The sequence below is a fragment of the Falco cherrug genome, chromosome 8 (genome assembly GCF_023634085.1).
Source record: "Falco cherrug isolate bFalChe1 chromosome 8, bFalChe1.pri, whole genome shotgun sequence".
Lineage (NCBI taxonomy): Eukaryota > Metazoa > Chordata > Aves > Falconiformes > Falconidae > Falco > Falco cherrug.
Genome location: NC_073704.1, coordinates 4,652,487 through 4,672,725, shown reverse-complemented (window position 1 = coordinate 4,672,725; position 20,239 = coordinate 4,652,487). Strand labels below are relative to the sequence as shown.

The window sequence follows — 20,239 nt, the reverse complement described above, 5'->3', positions numbered from 1 at the left end:
TGAGTTGTGAACTTTTTACTTGTGTAAGCATAATAAGGGCTTCTGGGACTTCTGAAATGTTCGGAGATAAACAGTACCACTGTTTTTAATTTTTTGTTCTGTTCTCTTCTGTTACATTATAGCTTGCCTTTATCACAGGAGTGTGTTGTTTGAAATGTATTGAAAAGGCTAGATGTAGGATTATTCAAAATTAATTTCCCAGTTGATTTCAAAGATCATTTTTACGCTGTCAGAGATATGTATGTATCACTTCATTTTCAGATGGCTTTATAGTGAGAGAAGCTAAATGGAGTTATGATGCGTGTCCTCACATAAATCTCGTGTTTAACTTCATAATTACACTAAGTAGTCACTCTTTAAATGTCATGTACGTTAAGGTGGGGGCGGCGGGGTCGAGGGAGTTGATTTCTGTTCAAAGCAGTATTTTGCTATTATGTGTATAGATTATTGTTGACATCACTTAAGTTTCAGGCTATCCTGTTCATACTATCAGGACCATATATGCACATGTTTTTGAGGCTGTGTAGTGATAAATTTCCATAAAGGCACTTTTGCTTTGTAGCACTAGATATGAAAAACAGTGCCACAGAAGTTAAGGCAGCTACATAGGTAAGGCGGTTATTCAAAGTGAGTGTAGGTAGTCACACCGGTATGTTAATCCTCTTCTTCACTGAAAGTTTTTGCCTATGTTAATCCTGTAAATGTACTGCCTGTTGAGTGTCACTTGTGTGAAAATTAACACAGTATTCTCACATTTCATCTGGTTTAAACCTTGCCTTTGGCATTAGAAAAAAGGGTTGTTGGTCGTTTTTTTCCTTCTTTTTTTTTTTTTGTTTGTTTTGTTTGTTTTATTTTGTGCGTGTTTTTTCTTTTTACTTTTTTTTTTCTGTCATTTGATGCAAAGCTGCCTTGGAAGCATACACCGTGAAAGCACCTACACAAAGGTGTTTACATGAAATGGGATGTTGTTGGTGCATCTGTCTTGACTGTAAGCTTTTAACTCAATATTATCTGAGAATAGCTTTGCCCGATACTGGTTTAAGCAGTTAGTACCTACTTAATCAGTTTTGTGACATCAAACTAAACCGGTGGAGCAGAATCACAAAATATTTGAGGCTGTTCAGCATGAGTCTTTTTGAGCATGTGTGAACAACTTAAATGCAATAATATGTCCAGATTTGTTTGGAAAATATTCTGAAAAAGATGACTTTGCTTATTGTTCTGTATTCTCAGTATCTGTCAGTTACATTTTCAGGTGTGCTTGTGTGTGTGACTTTTCTGTTTGTTTTTTGTTTGTTTGGTTTTTTTTTTCTTTCCCCCAGGAATCTGTCTTACTTGCTGTTGAAAATGTGTTGAAATCACTGTATGGGCCACTACCTGCTACAGTCCCTGGTGAAAGTAAAAAAACAGATGTTACCTCAGAAGACATGTTTGTTCATAGAACAGAACAAACAGATGTGGTTGTTAATGAAATGGGACCATCTGGAAACGATGATCTACATGCTCATACTTCATTCCTTTCATTCAGCAGTGATGTGCAAAACTGTCAAGTAGCAAAAAACACAGAGATCTGCTTAAATCATCAGACGTTTTCTGGTGATAATGTACATAGTCGCCTGGACAAAAAAGAGGTTTCTAAGAGTGATGCCTTTCCAGACAGTTCCTTAAATTTATTGTGTGTGGAGGAACAGAAGGGACAGAATATAACTGATATTCAGAGTAACGGTGTTCCCATGGACCCCAAGTCTAAAAATGCTGATGAACATCTTTTGAGTTCTGATAATATTGATGAAACAGAAAAGAATGAGGAAACCTTAGGCCCTAAAGACTTACCTGAAGTCTCTGCTGATGATTGGAGTATGGGAATTGGATTTAAAAACTCTCTAGGGGACAACCTGGAACCTGTTAAGATTTTGATACCTGAAGTTGGAGGAACAATTAATAAGCAAAATGAACGTACCGGTGAAGAAAGCAATGATCCACAAATCTCAAATCAAAGCATAAAGACAAGAAATGTGATAAGTGACAAATTCGGACGTGTGACAGCTTATGACTTAATTAGTAGTAGAATAATAAGGAAACCAAAGTCTGCAATTGGATTTTTCACTCAAGAATGTCGTCCAAAATTGATAACTGATAATCCAAAGACCAGCATGGATGACATCCTGCTGAAAATTGAAGAGCAGTGGAAGAACTTGAATGAAGAGGAAAAAAAGAAGTAAGTTTTCAGGCTGTGACTTCTAAATCTGGTAGTTACCAATGAGTCACCTGTAGTGAAGTTAAAAAAAAATGTAACTTTCCAGTTATTTGTGAAAAATGGAACAGAAAATGATTTCTGACTTTTCAAGATAAGCGTCAGTATTGTGAGTTGCTGATTGGAGTTACTCATTTTGCCACTGTGCCGTGGAGCAGTTAGGGACAGTTTTGCTGAATTGTTATTTAGTGATAACAGACAAGAAAATGTACTGCTTGAATCCTGTGAACTTCTGTTTTCTAAGGGCTGCCTGTGTGTTGTCACTCCTGATGCACTGTCAATGAAAACTATCATGCTGATGGATGAGGCACCGTATAGTTCTTCCAGAGCTTTTCCAGCGAACACTTCTTTTTTATTGCTACAGAGTGAGAATTCTTTTTCAGGATTGGAACATTTGGTAAACTCCTTTCCTCTAAAGTTAGTACATATCCTAACCTAGGCTACCTCAGAATTGTATTTGTAAAACCCAATCAAATGACACAAGGAATTTCTTTTTCCCCTAAACAGCTATTCCAGTGCTGGTTCAGAGAGTATAGTACAGTTTGAATTTTAATCTGTTTCAGTCAAGACCAAATATCTTTTTAGATTACAATCAGAATAGCTAAATTCCGTATTTTTTCTAAAATGAATCGTCACTGAGTCTTATATCACAGGTAGGGATAAGTCTATCTGCAAGCAAGCAAAATATTTTAGCCTAACTTGGGGCAGGGGTTGGATATTAGATGTATGTTGTTCTTTATATGGAACTTCTATTATGGTAAAAGATTAATTAGAATAATGGATTTTGAGACATTCTAAGATAATTAAGAAGAAAAACCACCCAAAAGCCAAACCTCCCACAGCTTGTTTGTGATTTTATAAAATGTAAAACTCCACGGCATCACACAAATGAGGAAAATAGAAGTAGTTCTTCAATAGGTTTACATGCAATGATTTGAATGCAAATTGTGATTTGTAGCAGAAAGTTTGAAAAATGCAATTTTGGTTCTAAAGAACAAACTCATTGGAAGTGGTGTAAAAATGTGTTTTCTTCATGCTAAGGAAGCCGGAGAGGGAATTAAGAAAGACCACTGAAAAGGAAATTATACTAGCCAAAGCAGCGTAATTTTAGCACTAATGAGAGATTCACCTAGGAGATTGGTAAGACAGAGAAGCTATACCTGTTGAATTACTGCTAACATATCTGGTTTTTCTTTGACTTCTTGACTTTGAAAACATCTGCATTGTTCTGAATACCAGCTACATCAGAGTAAAATAAAACATTTTTATCTAGCTTTTGATTTACCTAATTTAAAGCTTACTAAGCAAGCAACATGCTGCGATCATAAAACCATATATATTTTTTTGTTTTGTCCATCTCTGCATTAGCAGAAATATTAATGTAATAGTAGAAATCTATTCCAATTATATTCATGCTTTTAATGAAATGAAACAAAAGGTTCTGCCAGCTGTTTCAGAAAATTTTAATTTGCTCTGGTTTAGCTTTTGAGATTTCATGGTTGCTTTCCTGGTACAACTGTTATGTTTAAGAGTGTGCCTACAGATTAACTTTTTATTAGTTCAGGAAGGAGACCTTTCTGGTAATGAAGTTTTCCTTATATGTAGTATTGAATACGGTATATTATATATATTTTCCTTATATGTAGGACTGAGTCCAGAGGATGTTGAAGTGAATGAAAGATTTACCACTAGTTGTATCGCTACATTTCAGCTTTGGTGTGGCTCTTTTCCACTTTTAATCTTTTAAAACTGCCTCAGAAAATAACAAATAGGAAGAGTACGCAGATATCTGTTCCTCCAAGGCAACAATCCAGAAGACCTGTTGTACGTCTGGCAGAGAACATTAAGTCTTGCCTACCAGATACTCTGGATAAATTGGGCCACCTAGAGGTAACAGCAAATGTATATACGACTGGGCAGCCAAAGTGCTGCAGTTCTACTGAGTGTGCTATACCTCCAACTTCATGCAACCCTGCTTGCAAGACACCACTTTTCCTGGGCTCTAGTCCTCCACCCTTCTGTGATAAAGTCAGGCGTTTGTTACAATGGGTGTGCTTGGCTCCAGCATCTCTTTTTCGTTCTGTGGCTCCTCCAGCAGGTTTGAGTGAGTTCAAATCCCTTTTGGGAGCAGTACAACCAACAGATGTCTCATAGTGACATAGGATGGCCTTTTCAAAACAAGCCAGCATTTATTACTCAACCGGAATGTAAAATGTTATGGTCTTTAGGTTATAATAGAAGAGGAAAGCTTCCATGCATGTCCATGTTGGCAGCATCGCATATCCCCCTGGTTTGCAAAGCCAGGGTTTAATTTCTTGCACTCACTCTGCTCTTACTTAACACAGCTTGCCTGTGTTTCTGGCCTTGATATTTCTTGCATATCAGGCTGAGGTAGGAGTAGGAGAAGCCCCTCCAAGTGCCCTGACAGTGGCAGCAGTGGTTATCCTGAAAGTGTAGGAAAGGTTCAGAGCTAGACGCATGTTATCATGAGGCTAACGAATCGCCTTGTCAGCACTCTACAGGAATTCTTCATGTGTGTATTTGTACCTTGGGAGAAACATCATTTCAGGTAGCGTGCGTGGCCTTGGCTGGCTGTTGACAGGGAAGAGTATGCACATAGACAGTCATTAGTGGTAATGAACTTGCGTGTGGTAGCTTTTTATTGCCCGATAAACTTTCCATTCATCGCATGGCTCGTGTGTGTATATACATTATTTGCAACTCTTTCACAGTGGGGTAAATATACTTCCTTAGCAATTCCAGAAAAAAATCTTTTTTTTAACTATATTTTAACCTTTTAGTTAACATGTTCGGTTTCTTTGGTTTGGAGGTCATTCGGTGGTACCATCTGGTCATTGCCCTTCCATCGTATCTCTAGCCAGCTCCATTCATATACTGCCAGATATTAAGCGTGACTAATGGTATTAATATCTGGTATCAGCCCTTCCGTTCTGCTGCTTGTCCCCAGCATCTGAGCAGTCATGATGGCAGGTCCATATTGTCCACTCCTAGGAAATGGTGCTAGTCACCTGAAACCTATGCATTTCAGAAGCAAATTGAAAAGCTGATGTGGGCAATTAAAAGCTTTTTTAAATTTTCGCAAAGCAAGGAAACACAGAATGTAATACTCATGGTGACAGTTTGAGTTGATTTGATTTCATTATGTGAAGAGGCTGATGCTGAGATGCGTTACATTCAGAACGTGATGCCTGTCTATTCTGGTCACATCTACCCATGTGGCCATTTCCAGTCAGAGTTTACTCCAGATAGTCAAATTCAGATTATTTGTCTTACAAGGCCTGAGAGAGCTTATATTAAAAGGTTTTTGTTATATGCTAAATGTTTTACTTAGGTTTAAGATGCAAGGGGAAAAGAAGAAATCATGAATCCATTTTTCTAGTTAAGCCAAAGCTGCCTGTGAAACTAGACTTTGTTGTAGTCTTCCTCTCCCCCCTTGCACCCAGTTTTGCAAATTTCCTTGGCTTTAGGTTTTATAGCTTCAGGAAAGGATCCTGAATTTACAGTCTTAATTCACTAAGAGAAAAAACTGTTCATGTAGCACTTGTTGATTGTACTTGCCTCTGTGAAAGGATTTTTGAAAAGGCAAAGTTGTTCCCTTGCAGTTTGTAAACCTGCTGTTTTCTTTGATTCTGAGCAAGTCACTGATAGTGATGTATATGAATTTGCAAAACCCTCATAATCAAAGCTTGTAAGGCTAGAATTTTGCTGGTGGTAGCCTAAAATGACAGGCAAGTGGGAGTTTCTTTGCAAGTGCTTTTGTTTTGCGTTATCAGTGTATCACTGAAAGCTCAGTTCTCTTACAGTTAAATATTTTCCCTTATTTGAATTGGGTCTATTCAAAACAAAGTATGTATTGATCTGGTCAAAACTATAAATGTATTTGGGATAAAAAAAAATCTGTTCAAGTGATTTCATCCATTCATTTTAAAAGGAGCAGATGTTTTTTATCTTAATGTTTACTCCATATTTTCTAGGACATGATTTATTGCAAGAAAGTATTTAAGCTGACTTTTTTAGTTAACTAAATATTGGTACCATATGTGAATGCTAGCACATCATAATTAATTGCAAATGGTGACCCTTTTGTTGACCTTAATTTTCTAGCATGCATACACATAATTGAATCAAACTGTTCCAGCAAGTAGCAATAAATAAATACGACCAGCTAAAATACTTATTTCCAATACTTATATATGATAGTACTACTTTTTTTTTTTTTTTTTAATTGAAGATAGGACTGGTTTAAATTACCTGCTAGAATTCAGAATATCAAATAAGGGCAGAAAGAAGGAGTTCAGCAAACCACTCCTTTGGCCTTCAAACAAGTAAGATTCATATGCAGTAGGCAAGTATAAGCCTGGCATCCATAAAGTTTTAGCTATCTTCCTGACATTTGTAAACTCATTAAGAATCCATTCAGGTTGTAGAGATTTAGTATGTAGTAATGTTTTAGCCATTTGGACAGCATTTAGGAGTAGTTTGTTACTGAGTACTTTCTGAAAAATCTGTAGGTTTATTAGTTACAGAATTCTGTGAAAATGGTGTCTATTCTGTATTCTCATGCTTTTTATTTATGTGGCTAATTCTAGGCTGTTTGAAGTCAAATGTACTTCTTTATATTAAGTGAAGCCTGAGGCTTACTTGTTGAGGCTCCAGACTCTTACCTAACCGCATGGACTCTCCTTGATGTCTGTAGAGCTCTAGAAGCTTAAATGACTTCGTGAATTGGGCTGGATGTATCTGTGACAAAACTCCATCCAAAACTTATGTATCTGATTGTGAATTAGGGTTGAACACAGTCTTTGGGACTGAAGTCAAAAGCAACTTGCAGTAGCTCTTTGTATGATACAATTCACTCCTCCCCCTTCAGTAATTCAGGTTTTGCTGGCTGTCATGGAAATTTTGTCAATGAAATGAAATGAATTGATTGATTGACAACTTTGCCTTTTCAAAAATCCTTTCACAGAGGCAAGTATAATCAACAAATGAAAAAATGTCAAGGAAAATTTCCAACTCATCATTTTCAAAGGGTAATGTAATACAGGCACAGTCCCTGATGTCCTTCTACCTCTGTCATATTGGAAAGCAGATTGACGTGGCTACTTGAATGAACCATGGGCATTGGTCTTGTCTGTTGAAATGGTTCATTTGCCTTTTGTTTTAGTATGTTGGGGGCTGAAATTTGGTGGTTTTTATCTGATTATGCTACTGGTTTGTTTTCTCCTTTAAGTTATGAAATAAAAGCTGCTAAAGACCTGGAACGATACAACAGAGAGGTCAGGAAAGCTATGGGACGGGCAGCACACCGACCAACGAAGGAGGCAGAAAAACAGAAACCCAAGCTGAAGACTTCTCCATCCAACCAGCAGAAGCTTGACAAGATATTTCATGCTCAGACCGAAAAGAAGCAGAAACCTGAACAGCCTAGAAAAATTGTCACAGTGCCTTTTTCTCTAAGTTCCTGTAGACGTCAGCTTCAGAGACATCAGAAAAATGACTCAGATGAACACGAGCTTTTCCTGATCCGTCGTCCGAGTTTTCCTGATGTCTGGATATTTGCTACTGAGAAGAAGCTAATGTTGCTGAATCCATATAGGTTGGAAGAAGCCCTGCTATGTAAGAGATTAATGATGAATCATAAGCTTCCAGTAGAGAAACTGGACAAGCCAATTGTGTTAGCAGACAGGTATAGTACAATTGAGCAAAAATTTATGTTATTTCAGTGTCATTTGATAATTATTTACAATACACTTTAGTAAGACCCTGTTTGCTAATTCTGTCATTATTTGTACATTAATTTATCTATAAGAACAGGTTTTTGTTTTGTATACTTTTACCTTCTAGTAATAAGCAGGCCTGGTCATATTCCAGTTGAAGTAAGTATGACTTTTGACTGGTTTCTTTGGTAATGCAGTGAACACAAATTTCTTTCCCCAGAGGAGAATTAAATGCTCTACATTTTCACAACTTCACTCTAGCTAACTGACCCCCATGGGTTAGAGAATGGCTGAGCTAATTATTGTTATATGCCTAAACTCGACCACTCTTTAAGAAATGTGAGTACTTGTGATTTTGTTTCTTTAAACAAATCGCTTTTTCAGAATACTTTAAAAAAATCTTGATCGCTCCCCATCACTTACTACTATTTTCTGTATTGTTCTCACAGTTTTAGTTTTCACATTAAGGATTTTGCTTTTTAACGCTTTGGGGATTTTTTTTTCCCAGTCTTATTGGTGGATCTCAGTATATGGCTGCTCTTTATAAAATGCAGAAGGATTACCAGAGTTTCAATGGATCAGGTTATTTGTCAGATCGAAGGCTTGTAGCAAATGGATTCCAGATAAAAGTGATAGAAGGTAAGATAACTTTAAAATCTTTCAGTTGTACTGGGGTTTGTTTCTTCTGATGTAACAGTTTAAATGATTGTTAATGTAGATCATCTTATGCCTAACCATTTAAAGCCCTAACATCCCGATTTCCTTAAGCAGGAGATCTTATTACTTGGCAAAGAATGTAATTTACCTAGAACATTGAGTAATGGAAACTGATAACTCAACAGAAAACTTTAATAGTAGTTCAAAGAATTCGCTGAAATCCACATTTTCCTGACCTATTTTTTCTTCTTTTCTTAAAATGCTGGATGTCAATATCATTAAATGCCATTCTGACATAATTTAGATTAAACTAATGAGAATTCTTTAATCCTGGCAGCTTCTTCCAAGGTGATACTTAGTTGCCGAAGCTTCTGCGAGTGCATGCTTTAGCTGACTGCTTTTCAGCTGTTGAGCAGTTGAGGAGGTCCAGTAAGGAGCTGGATCTGGTTAGTGACTTAATTTATATCAGAGTTGTAACAGAGAGCCCAAAGGGGCCAGTAAAGAGAGAGAGACAGGATCACTACACCTTTTGGTAAGAGTTTGGCCTGACATTTTTTTTTGAGACAGCCTGCTTTTCAATGCCTCTACACTGATCACAGAATAAATCTGTTTCATATGAGATCCTTTTATCTTAGCAAGAGAGACCAAATGTTTATACATTTTTCTGAAGAAAGTTTCCCATTTATAAGGGATGCTGTTGGAAACCCAGAGGCAACCTACCCAGGGTTGGTTCTGTGGATAAGGATTTCTCTAGCAGAATTCCAAGAAAAGCAGACGTCTTTGGGGGTAGTACCTAGCTGACAGCTCAGAGAAAAGATTCTCTATAAGAGCTGTTAGAAATGCTATAGCTTCATGTGTTACAGATCCCCACATATGTACAGTGATGACAGATCTACTGTAACATATGGGATCTTTTAAGGGTAGGTACAAAAAAGGGATGTAGAGCAACTCCTTCACTCAGAGGCTGCCTCTTGGGAAGAACAGAGCTAAGCTGTTTTCTTTACTGAATCATGCACAGCAAAACCAGGGAAACTTCTTTCTGATTGGTAAAATCTCTACAGAAATAGCAAAAACTTTGTAGAAGAGGTGTTCATGGTAATAATATTAGATTGAATGATTAGGGGAATAAAACGCATACTGTAAGAGGCAGCTCTTAATAGGTTTATTCAGTCTAGCAAATCAAAGGCTGAGGAGGTCTATGATATATCTCTAGACAAATAAGGGAGAAAAACATTCTTGCTTAGCCTTTTTGCTCACATACCTTTATTATTTTTCACCTCCTGATGTTGTAACTTTGCTCAAAATCTGATGAATGTAAACTAGATGTGAATAAAAGGAATGTGAAAATTTGACCACAGTTTCTAGGCAACAGCAGAGGAGAGTTGTTGACTGATCTTGTGGTACTGGAGATGGGAAACTAGTTTTAAGATAGCTTGATTAGTTAGAGACTGGAATTGTATAATGCAACAGCAAGGGGCTCGACACAGTAACTGGGAAGTAGTAAACACATCTTCCAGTCCTGTCTTCCTAAGTATTTGAAATTAAGGAAATGAAATCTTGTGAGGAAACTGTTCTCATTTGGTTTACAGCTAGTGAAGGTAAAAGTGCTCTATGTGCACTGTATAGGTCATCGAACCATGGTAGTGAGCTGTATCAGTACCATACAGTTAGCCCATATGAAGAATGGGAATCTAATTCAGTTCTTTCTCCCAGTCTTATATTTTAACTACTCGAATGAAACTTTAATAACATCTGAGGCTTGTCAGTCATGTTTATAAGCCTCTGCTGATGCCATTATAGCAGTTACAGCCTCTGTTATTAAAAGAGCATACCATTGCAGATGAAGGTAGAAATACCAGCAAACAAATGGAATTTCTCCCAGCCTTTTTCCAACTGACCCAAGGATTTTTACTTAATACTTCATCAGTCCCTCCTTTTCCTTTTTTCTTTTCTTAAACTCATCCCTGAAATATGATACCTTCTACAAATATGCTACTGTCTTCTACAAATACTTATTTAAAGTTGATTTTTAGAAACACAGGTATTAATTATGAACAGTCCTTACTTGTCCTTCTCTGGGAATTTCACTATGCAGTTTGAGGTTCTTTTAATTTACAGATTCTTGTTGTATAACCTTTATGGAAGGTGACCTGTTAGACCAGGAGGGATTTGTCTCACTTACACATGAGTATTCTCTAGGATTTCTCAACTTTGAGAGAACAAGTTGATCTCCTAAAACATTCTTTGCTGTCCTTATAGAAGCATTTTTTTGTTCGCTGTCTGAATTCGGTGTCTATTTTTGTGGGTTTTTGAAACGTCAGACACAGCCTTGAAAGGGGGGCATTCAGATGTTGCTGAACTAGAAGTTGCCTCAGAAGAGTTTTGTTTCTTCAGGATATATTGTTAATGTTTTGGGACCGGGGTTGCCACTTTGCATGGTGGGTGACAAAGTCACAGCTTGCAGTGGAGAGATGTCCATCCATAATGCAATGTGTACTTAACCCACAGTAGCTGGGAGTTTCACCTTAGCAGCATCCAGAGGAGCACACCTGTGCATGTACCTTTTATAATGCATTTTTTCCCAGATTTTTTGGTTAATTGGATCAGTCCTGGTATTTTCTGTTTCTCAACTGAGCTGTCAACTCTTTCTTGTTCTCAGGGTCCACTGTAGTATATTTGAAAGTCTCTACTTCCCTTTGGGACTTCAAATCTGACATAGTCACATGTCCCTTTCTGACCAATTTCTAATTAATAGCCACTAGTGCATGGCTTCTTTCTTCATCCAGGGTTAAGAGTTTTATTTTCTGTAGCAGAAAATTTCATTTTTCTGACAAAGACAACCTCTTCTATGGCACAGGCAAAGGTTCCATTTCTTTGGCTTTGAATTTGAATGTGAAAGTGGTATTTCTGTTAATTTCTTTTGGCAAAATAACAAACCTTTCTGTTGATCCAAGTGGATAAGTCTGTGATGCCGTTGGTGGCTCAAAGATACCTTCCAAAACCAGGAACAAAGGAAACGTAGCTGTTCAAATTCAACATTTAGCAGTTTTGGCCACAGAAGAAGAGGCTTTCCTTTACCCATGGTGATCTCTGAAGAGGACTGTCAGTCTAGTAGGTTGCACTGATTATTTGTTTAAATCTCCACATGTATGTTGTTGAAGGAGAAGAGAAGGACCATGAGTATTGCTGCCCATTATCATATGTTAAGTCTACTCATAATATTCAGGTATGAGTTTGGAACACAGACCTCTTGCTTTGGTACTGAGCACCTCTCTAGGACTGTTTGCTAGATGAGTGTGATGACTCAAATATAGATTCATTCCTTATTTCCTTGGGTGAGGCGGGGGGGAAGGGTACTGAGGGGCAAGCGGTGTTTTACAGGACTGACTGTTTATTTGAAAACAAGAGAATTGGAACAGCTGCCTTAATTGGGAGGGTGACTTTGGTAATTCCCTTATTGCATTGTGCTTGCATCTCAACTGGTCTTTGCTAAAGATGGTTTTTTGCAGTTTAAATTCCTACCTTTTGACAACTTATGGTACAGAGGAACTTTTATAAAGACTTTGATTCTGATAGTTTCTTGAAAAAAATCCAGAAACCATGGAGCCCTGGGTTTTCCTTATTTTGGATGACTTGTCTGTAAGGGACAACTTCTCTTATAGGACGAAAAAAAAAATAAATTATTAGTTGTGCACTAAATTTGGCAGGTCTTGGGATTAATACTCAGAAATTGAATCTTACTCACTCAGAGTGCATGGAATTTGTAGAAATACAACTATACTCTTAAGTGGCCAAGACCTTTTAGCTAGTGGGTGGTTCTAAACTACAATTACTCTATTAACATACTGGCAGCCTTTTTTGTAGATATAGCGTGGACATGCCTCACTCTAAAGCCCATGGCACCCTGTGACACCAAATGCTGCTCATAGTAGGTTTCTGAAAGGTCTAATTAAGCTTTTTCTTCCTAATGAGGACTCTGTTCCACATGGAGTTTTATTCTTGTTTTGTCTTTTTGGTGGAAAAACTGAAGTTCTGGCAATGTTTTCCTTTTTCACCAATGCAGCTTTTGAATATTTATTTTTACAAGAGCGTAAGAGTTTCAAGCCTTACTTGCCTGTTGTTTCATTTGAGGATAAGTCTGTCTTTTGAATGGTCTCTTGTAAGGCAGGAATGTAATTTACCTTTGCTCCATATTGTTCAAGGACTCTGTATGATTGCAGCCAGAGTTGTTCCCAGGTATCGTAGATCTTGGACATGCCCTATTGTCTTCTTTTGGTAGACTAAGAACTTTTGTAATATCTTCTTGTTTCTTTTTGTATTGATTGCTCAGCAGTCTAAGGAGTTTTCAACTAGATTTTTCTCTGGATAGCTGACAGTGAAAAACATGTTGTGAAATACCTCAGAAAATGCTTCTTGCTGCAAGTACGTCAGTTAGGCAAAATCAATGGTTTCTTTGTGGAACGTGCCAGTTGTTGTGATTTGCAAAGCTGTGACGCTGAGCTCCAGTCTGTCTTCCACTGCCCTCCCACCCCCTCATGTTCTGGCTTTACTGAGGCTTCAAGTGATGCTACCTTTGGGAGAGCAGGCTGTTTGCTTTTGCTTAACTGAGTGTTCTGCGATCTGCCAGACATTTGTTTGCTGGGTATAGCTTGCAATGACCCCTATGTACAGAGAAGCATTTCAAGAAGTAAGATGGATTACTTTCCGTCCAGTTCTTCTTAAGAGGTGCTTGTTATATGTACCTTCACTGTGCTTCTGTCTGTTTGCCTTTGTGAAAGTCCTAAAGAGAGATGTGAGTTCTTGGCTGGAAAGGAGCTGGGAGCAAGGAACGCGTCTTACTTGGTTTTGTAACAACGGTGGGCCTTGGGCCATGCTCCAAGGCAGGCTTTTGGGGTAGAATTGTCTGCCTGATAGAATATGTGTCCCAACATATATAACACAAAGAATGTGCTTACAAGGCCTCGAAGAGCAGTAATATATAAATAACCTATCTTCCTCGGTAATATAAGATGCCTCAGCTCTTGTAACCAACCAGTGGAAAATCATGCTGCTACATAATTTCAGTTTGATTTTGACCACAGACTGGAAGATAGACAGTCTTATAGTGTCACCTAATCTAGGTGGCAGCTGGAAGAGAACAGTTTTTCCTGGCCATCAAGAAGGAATTATGCAAAGATGATTGTGTATGCTTTGTTTGGAAAGAGAAAGGGGAAATTTGCAGCAATGAGAAAGCCACATTTTTAGTCAATTGAAAGCTAGTTTATTTGTTCACGGAAATATTTTCCTTGGAAGTTGCAAAGCATTTCAGAGAAACTACCATGGAAACTGCTTGAAGACTGCTGTTTGAATACTCAAAAATCTTAACATGTATTTTATCAAAAATTTACAAGTACACTGAGGCTCGGACATCTGCTTATATCATCAGTTGTTGCCAGTACTGGAATCCCTGCAAAGATTTGCAGATAAATGCATGTTAATCAGTATGCAGTGGGCTACTTTTCTGCTTACAGTCTTTAGGCTGCAAAGGAGAATGACACACACACAGAAATACCAAAGAAGAAAACTTAACCAAGATTTGTGTTGTTCTTATGTTAGACTTTTCTAAAGCCCCCTTTGGTGTTCAAATTAATTCAATGAGCAGTATGGTGAAGTCAAATCTGGCTGTCAAAATTTGCAGACAGGAAAATTGCTATTAGTAAAACTGAGAAACACTGAGCATTAGCATTCTTGGTAGCAAGCATGTAGGATTGGTTCACTGGATTTGGAGAATAAAAAGAAGAAAAAGAAAAAAATGTTTTGCAAATCGGGACCCTCACTGTCATTCCTCATGAAAAAGAGGAAGCACTGGAAATACAAGATTTTCAATTGAAAATCTTAACAATTGAAACTTAACAAAATGTTGTATCCTGCCTCTGGTTAATAGACAGGTAATTACTGAAAAGTCAAACAGACTAAGCTCTGATTTTAGAGACAAAGCAGCATAATTAAATGGTCTGGAACAGTTACTCAAATCTAGTCTTTCATTAAAGCAAAGTTGGGATAAAAATGAAAAGACCTGGAGAAGGTTAAATCCAGACTTTCTTTTTTGCTCCCATCTCTTACTTGCAGTTTTTCCCATGGGGAAATATTGACATAGTACATCATCTTATCTCCACTTCAGTAACTGGTAAACTTTCAGATAGTTTAGCATTTTGCTTTAAGCTGAATCTGATCACAGGCTTACAGCAGTACATAAAAAATGTGTCTGCTTTTGGTGGCTATGATTAGGGAAAGACAGCTTGACAAAGAGGAGGAGGACAATGCTGGGTGACAAAGGAAATAAAGTTTTAAATGTAAAGCAGTGTTGAATATGTAGCTGGAAAGTGGTTATGTGATTTTTTTAATTATAATTTATTTTTTATTTTGGGTGGGGGACTTGTTTCCTATATCAAATTCCCAGTCTGGTCAAAGTATCTTTTGCCATGAAGCTTTAAAAGTCACAACAGCATTATTTACCTGGTGACACACCCCTATTTAGAAAAATTTTCAACCAGCATAGTCCTCCTATTCATCTATGCTCTTATTTAATGACTGACAAATAAACAGTGCTTGGTCATGGGTAACAGTCTCATCCTATTAGCTAGTGAATGTACCTTGTGGTGACTTTTATTGCATATATATTTTCTCTCACTTCTGAAATCTTTCACATTGTTGTTTGGATTAGGAACATGAATGATCAATCCCTTATCAGTTTGTTAGTTTAATCCACTTTGTAGCAGTCTATTTGTCTCCAGCTGTTTTGACTTTGCAAAAACCATTTGTGGCTGAGGCTGAATATAATTTATCCTACCTGGGGCCATTACACAACAGTGGATTTATTTTCATTACCCATTGTATTCTTCCGTGCTCTGCTTGTGAAGCTCTCTACTTCTTTGACTTGCAGTGGAGGAAAAAGGAAGGTAGGCATGTGGGTTGGCTTGAGATTTCTGTGCACCCAACATGAGTGAGAGGAGGAGCTCGGAAGGACTGCAGGGGAATATGTGAGCGTGACCACTGAAGAGCTTGCTCCTGACTGGGAGTGGAAGTGAGCTGTACAGTAGCAACTTCAAAATCAAGCAGATTTTTTGCAAGTGGTGTGAATAAGAAGTGAAATCTCTTACACCTCAAAGATTGAATAGATGTTTTGTTGGGAAGGCTGTTTAAATGTTGTATTCATCATTCCCATTCAGAATGGTACCTGCTACAGCAGTGATATATGAATGGTAGTATGGAGTCTTGAGTTCTTTCCTTGCTGCGGTAGGAGGAAAAAATGCTATTTATTTCAGCAGAAGCTGAATTTGTTACGATAAAATTTGGACTCCTGCAGATGTTTAAACCAATTGCACAGGACATAATGCCAACACTCAGGTTTTATTTTTTTCCAACTAAATTGTATTTTTTTACTAACTTCTACTTTAATTAAAACTATGCTCAAGACTGGGAATGCTGCAAAACGTTCTAAGTATATAAACAGTGCCAGCTAGGATTTGAATAAAAATAAGCAGAGGTGTTTGTGATGTGAATAGGCATACATCATCATAACAAAATATTGGGCAAATAAATGCTTTTCAGTCCAAGGGAGGAGCAAAAAACTTTTCCTAATTGTATTGAATTTGAGAGACTAATGTACTAAGTGATTTTGTATCAGTTGCATTTTCTCTGAATTGCTCCAGAATAGAGATCAAAGCAGTGTCTAAATTACTATTTTGTTTCTGTATTTTCAGGTACTTCAGCTACAGAAAGTCATATGGAAATAGAAGGGATGGCAAATTGTCTGTCATATTATGGTATTTCTGATTTGAGAGAAATTCTGAATGCAGTAGTTAATGGAAATGCAAAGGAAGTATATGAATGTAGGCCTCTCAAAGTGATAAATTACTTGGAGGTAAGACAGAAGTTTGCTTTTAAGTATTGGCCAGCTAAGCTTATAATAAATCCTTAAACAGCTTGAAAATCTTTTTTCAGCTTTCTGTTTTGATTAATGTAGTTCAGTTCTAAACAGAAGTTACTTTTGAAAAGAAGAATGTCATATCCTCTCTGAGGTGTATGAGTTCTGCATTGCTTATCAAAATACTTCCATCAAACATATCCAAAAGCAGTCGTCCCATGTGATATTATATGTGCTGAAAGCTCATGTTCACAAAACGTTTCTCTATAGACAGTTTTCAGACTAGAAAGGCATTTCTCCATGTTAAAATACAGAACTGCCATAAAATTACTTTACGAAGTCTAGAAGGCACTTGAATCAAGAACAGTTATTGACATAAATCTATGAAGAAGTTCTAAGATGGTTTAAGTAGATGTTAATTGAAGCTTAATTCTCATGTAAACGTCAATGAGATGTACATCATGAAAATCAGAAAGTGCACCCTTTCCACTCGAAGAAAAATTCCTACGATTCATTCCAAAAAAAGGGCAGAGAGGGACAAATGGAAAGTTATTTTTTTTCCCAGAAAAGCAAGCTGTCACATTAAGACATTAAAAAAAAAAAAAAAAGAAGTCTCACATACAGTGAACTCCATATGCCTCTGCATACAAATACTGGTATTTAGTTCACATCAGTAGCTTCTGCAATTAAAGGAAGCACATACTGATAACTAGCAGTCTTGTAAGTCCACTTGATTCGATGCAATAGTGACTGAGTTCTGCAGTGCACTGACAGAGAGGAAAACCCTGTGTTCTTCATAGGCAGCCAGCGTTGTTGGTTGACAGAAATACGGTACCTGAGTAAAAGAATCTTTAATCTGTTTTCTTACAGAAGTTATTGTGCAACAGTTGGAATTGGAATGACTTGGTAATATTTGATATGCAGATAGATAAAATCATCCATCCAGGGACAGCAATGGGCATGAAGTTTCAGGGACAACTAATACATGTGCTGCTAGTTAAAGCTGGGGTAACTAGCAATAGCAGTTTTCTATCTCTTCTCATCTAGATGTTTCATTAGCACTTAAGATCTGTATTCAAAAAGGTTACCAAAATACATGTTAAGTCTTTTCTTAAGCATTTGCTAACGTGCTTTCCTGGGTCAGGCTACTTCAAAAGGGGACCTAAGTATTTACACAGAAACACTTATTGTACAAATATTTCCCTGTCTTTTGGAGGCAGTAAGTTTACAGCTGCCTGTGGAGCAAGCGATTCTGTTGTGTTCTGCTGAAACATTCTTGTGCAGTCATGAAAGAAGCTTAAGGAAGGATCATTCCTTGTTTGTTGAGACAGGAATGGTGTGTAATTTGGTCTGGAGGTGGAAACTTTATTTCCTGTACTTGCAAATACCCATCAGTCAGTCAGATTGTGTGGAATGGAGTTGGTTTAGGTATAGGGATAGATATACTATACACACATATAAACATGTGTGTAGTATATCTATATACAATTATACATATAGATATACACATACCTATAAAGGTATGTATCAAGAGATTATCAAAGGAAGTCTTATTAAGAGCAATGTTTATCCTGTGAGGAACTGTTTAGAAAGAAGGTGCATGTACAGCAGTAACAGTAGCTGGAAAATACATATTAACTAGGAAGTATACGTCTTGTTGGCATGGGGAAAACTATTAAGATAAGCACCGAGTTTTTTGACTGTTCTGGGGGTTAAACACTGGCAATGCCATTCACTGTCATGTTCAGAATTGCAACTTTTATCATAAGTTTCATGTTTGAGCAGGCAGCATGTCTGCAGTTTTTGCTGTCTTTCGGTAGACCCAGAAAAAACAATAGGGCAATGGTTAAAGAAGCAGCCTTCCTAGGTAGAGAATGGTCCACAGTGATTGTTTTTCCACTTGGAAAATCCCAGGCAAACAAAATGAAAAGGTTCAGATTAAAATGTTATGAACGCTGCTTCGGGTTTGTATGATGTGAAAGGAGATTGTATGCCACATCCATTTCTGTCCAGGCAACATTACTAAAGTACAGAAGAGAAGGCAATGGCAGGAAGGCCCACCTTGGAGAAGGAAACAAAAAACCTGGCAACTTCTTTTTGAAGTTGTTTGATTCTTGGAGAGGGGTGCTTCAGTAGTTGTGTTTAGCACTCACTTCTGCTTTCTGGTATTGTGGGATAACTGGATGCAATAGGCAATCGTTCATACAACAATCTAAAATTTCACTATAGCATTTGAAAAACTTTGTTTAGCTGAGTGTGTGACTTCATTTATGTTAGTTCTAAAGTCTGTGGTGTAGAATGTGTCTTGTGAACTGGTAAACATCTTCAGCTGATACTGGTGCCAACAGGAAATAAGATACTCAGAAACACAAAGCATCTTGCAGAAGTGGACCCCAAAAGAAAACGAATGCAGACATGACCAGGAGACTGTGTGTGACTCCACTGTAGAAGTGTCACAAAATGACCAATAAGATATGTTTAGAGTTACATTTGGGTTTCTGGGATGCAGAATATTTATCAGCAGAAAAGAGCGACCTTTAAACAGTGCATGCTTAATTTCTGCTTTCTGGTAGCCCCAGGTTAATGTGTTAAAAAGCAGTACTTCAAAACTATGGGGGTTTTGTTCTTGTTTTTCCTTTCCACAGGGAGAAGCAGTACGTTTAACTCGGCAGCTGCCCTTACATTTGTCAAAAGAAGATGTACAAAACACAATTTACAGGATGAAGCAACAGCTTGGAAAGGAAAATAAAGGCTGTGTTCATGGTCGTCCTTTTTTTCATCACTTAGCAGATATTCCAGAAGTTGACAAGCACAACTCCATGGAAATTATTCAGTAAATGGAACATTTTGTTTGGGATCATATTTCTCTTGCTTCATTTTGATCGTTACTCTGTAATTTCAGTATGTTTTGTGCAAAGCTTTTGTATAATGACTTTTCATTATCGTATGTTTTCCTCCCAGAGACTGTTTTTATTTAAATCCAAATGCTACTTGAAAACTGAAAATAAATATTATAGAAAAAAAACTCATCGATATTTTTTAAAAGAATTTACTAAACAAATGATCTCAACTACTTTGATGCTTTTCTTATTTCCTGCAGGTTTAGAAAATACCAGTAAGTCAAAATTTTTTACATGTCATTAGAGGTTGCTTTCAACAAAGCCTGGCAGAGTTTATTGTACTAAGGAGATGAGGTGTTAATTTTCCAAGGAATGCCAGATAGCTGTAGGTATTTAAATGGGGCATTGCCATATGCAGTTGTTGTATTTACACTTTTATGGTGGTGTATTTCAATTTGGAAATTGTTAGCTCGCGTAAGTGAGTATTGAAGTTGCTAGTGTCTAATCTCCAAAAACATTTTTTTACACACTTAGAGGTGTGATTCTTAAAAGTATAGCACACTTAAATCTTTAGATCAACAAAACCCGGCCAATGACTTGAAAGATGAAAGGATCAGAGTCACAGGAGCACGGGTTAGCACTGAAAGTAGCTGCCAATAGATGTATGTTGGTGCAGTGCTGTACACAAACTCTTTGGGGGTGGGAAACATAAACTGTCCTCGCTCAAGGGCAATGTGGCATAACTGGGGCAAAGTCTGCTGTACAGAGCGCTACTGATTCTGCTAAACTTGTTCATTCTCCCTCTACCAGAACGTAGTATTTACTCCTCTATTTCCAGTAGTAG

At 37.4% G+C, this 20,239-nt stretch overlaps 1 protein-coding gene across 4 annotated transcripts in view; it reads left to right on the top strand.

The window, feature by feature from the left end:
* PMS1 (PMS1 homolog 1, mismatch repair system component) overlaps positions 1-19,625 on the top strand; it is a 47,494-nt gene extending 27,869 nt beyond the window's left edge. For all 4 annotated transcript variants that reach the window (XM_055719445.1, XM_055719444.1, XM_027807047.2 and 1 more), the window contains 5 exons: positions 1,323-2,218; positions 7,506-7,961; positions 8,501-8,631; positions 16,392-16,552; positions 19,201-19,625. In XM_055719445.1, coding sequence (XP_055575420.1) covers positions 1,323-2,218; positions 7,506-7,961; positions 8,501-8,631; positions 16,392-16,552; positions 19,201-19,392 — 1,836 coding nt within the window. In that variant the 3' untranslated portion in view covers positions 19,393-19,625. The remainder of the gene's footprint in view (positions 1-1,322; positions 2,219-7,505; positions 7,962-8,500; positions 8,632-16,391; positions 16,553-19,200) is intronic.
* The last annotated feature ends 614 nt before the right edge of the window (positions 19,626-20,239 follow it).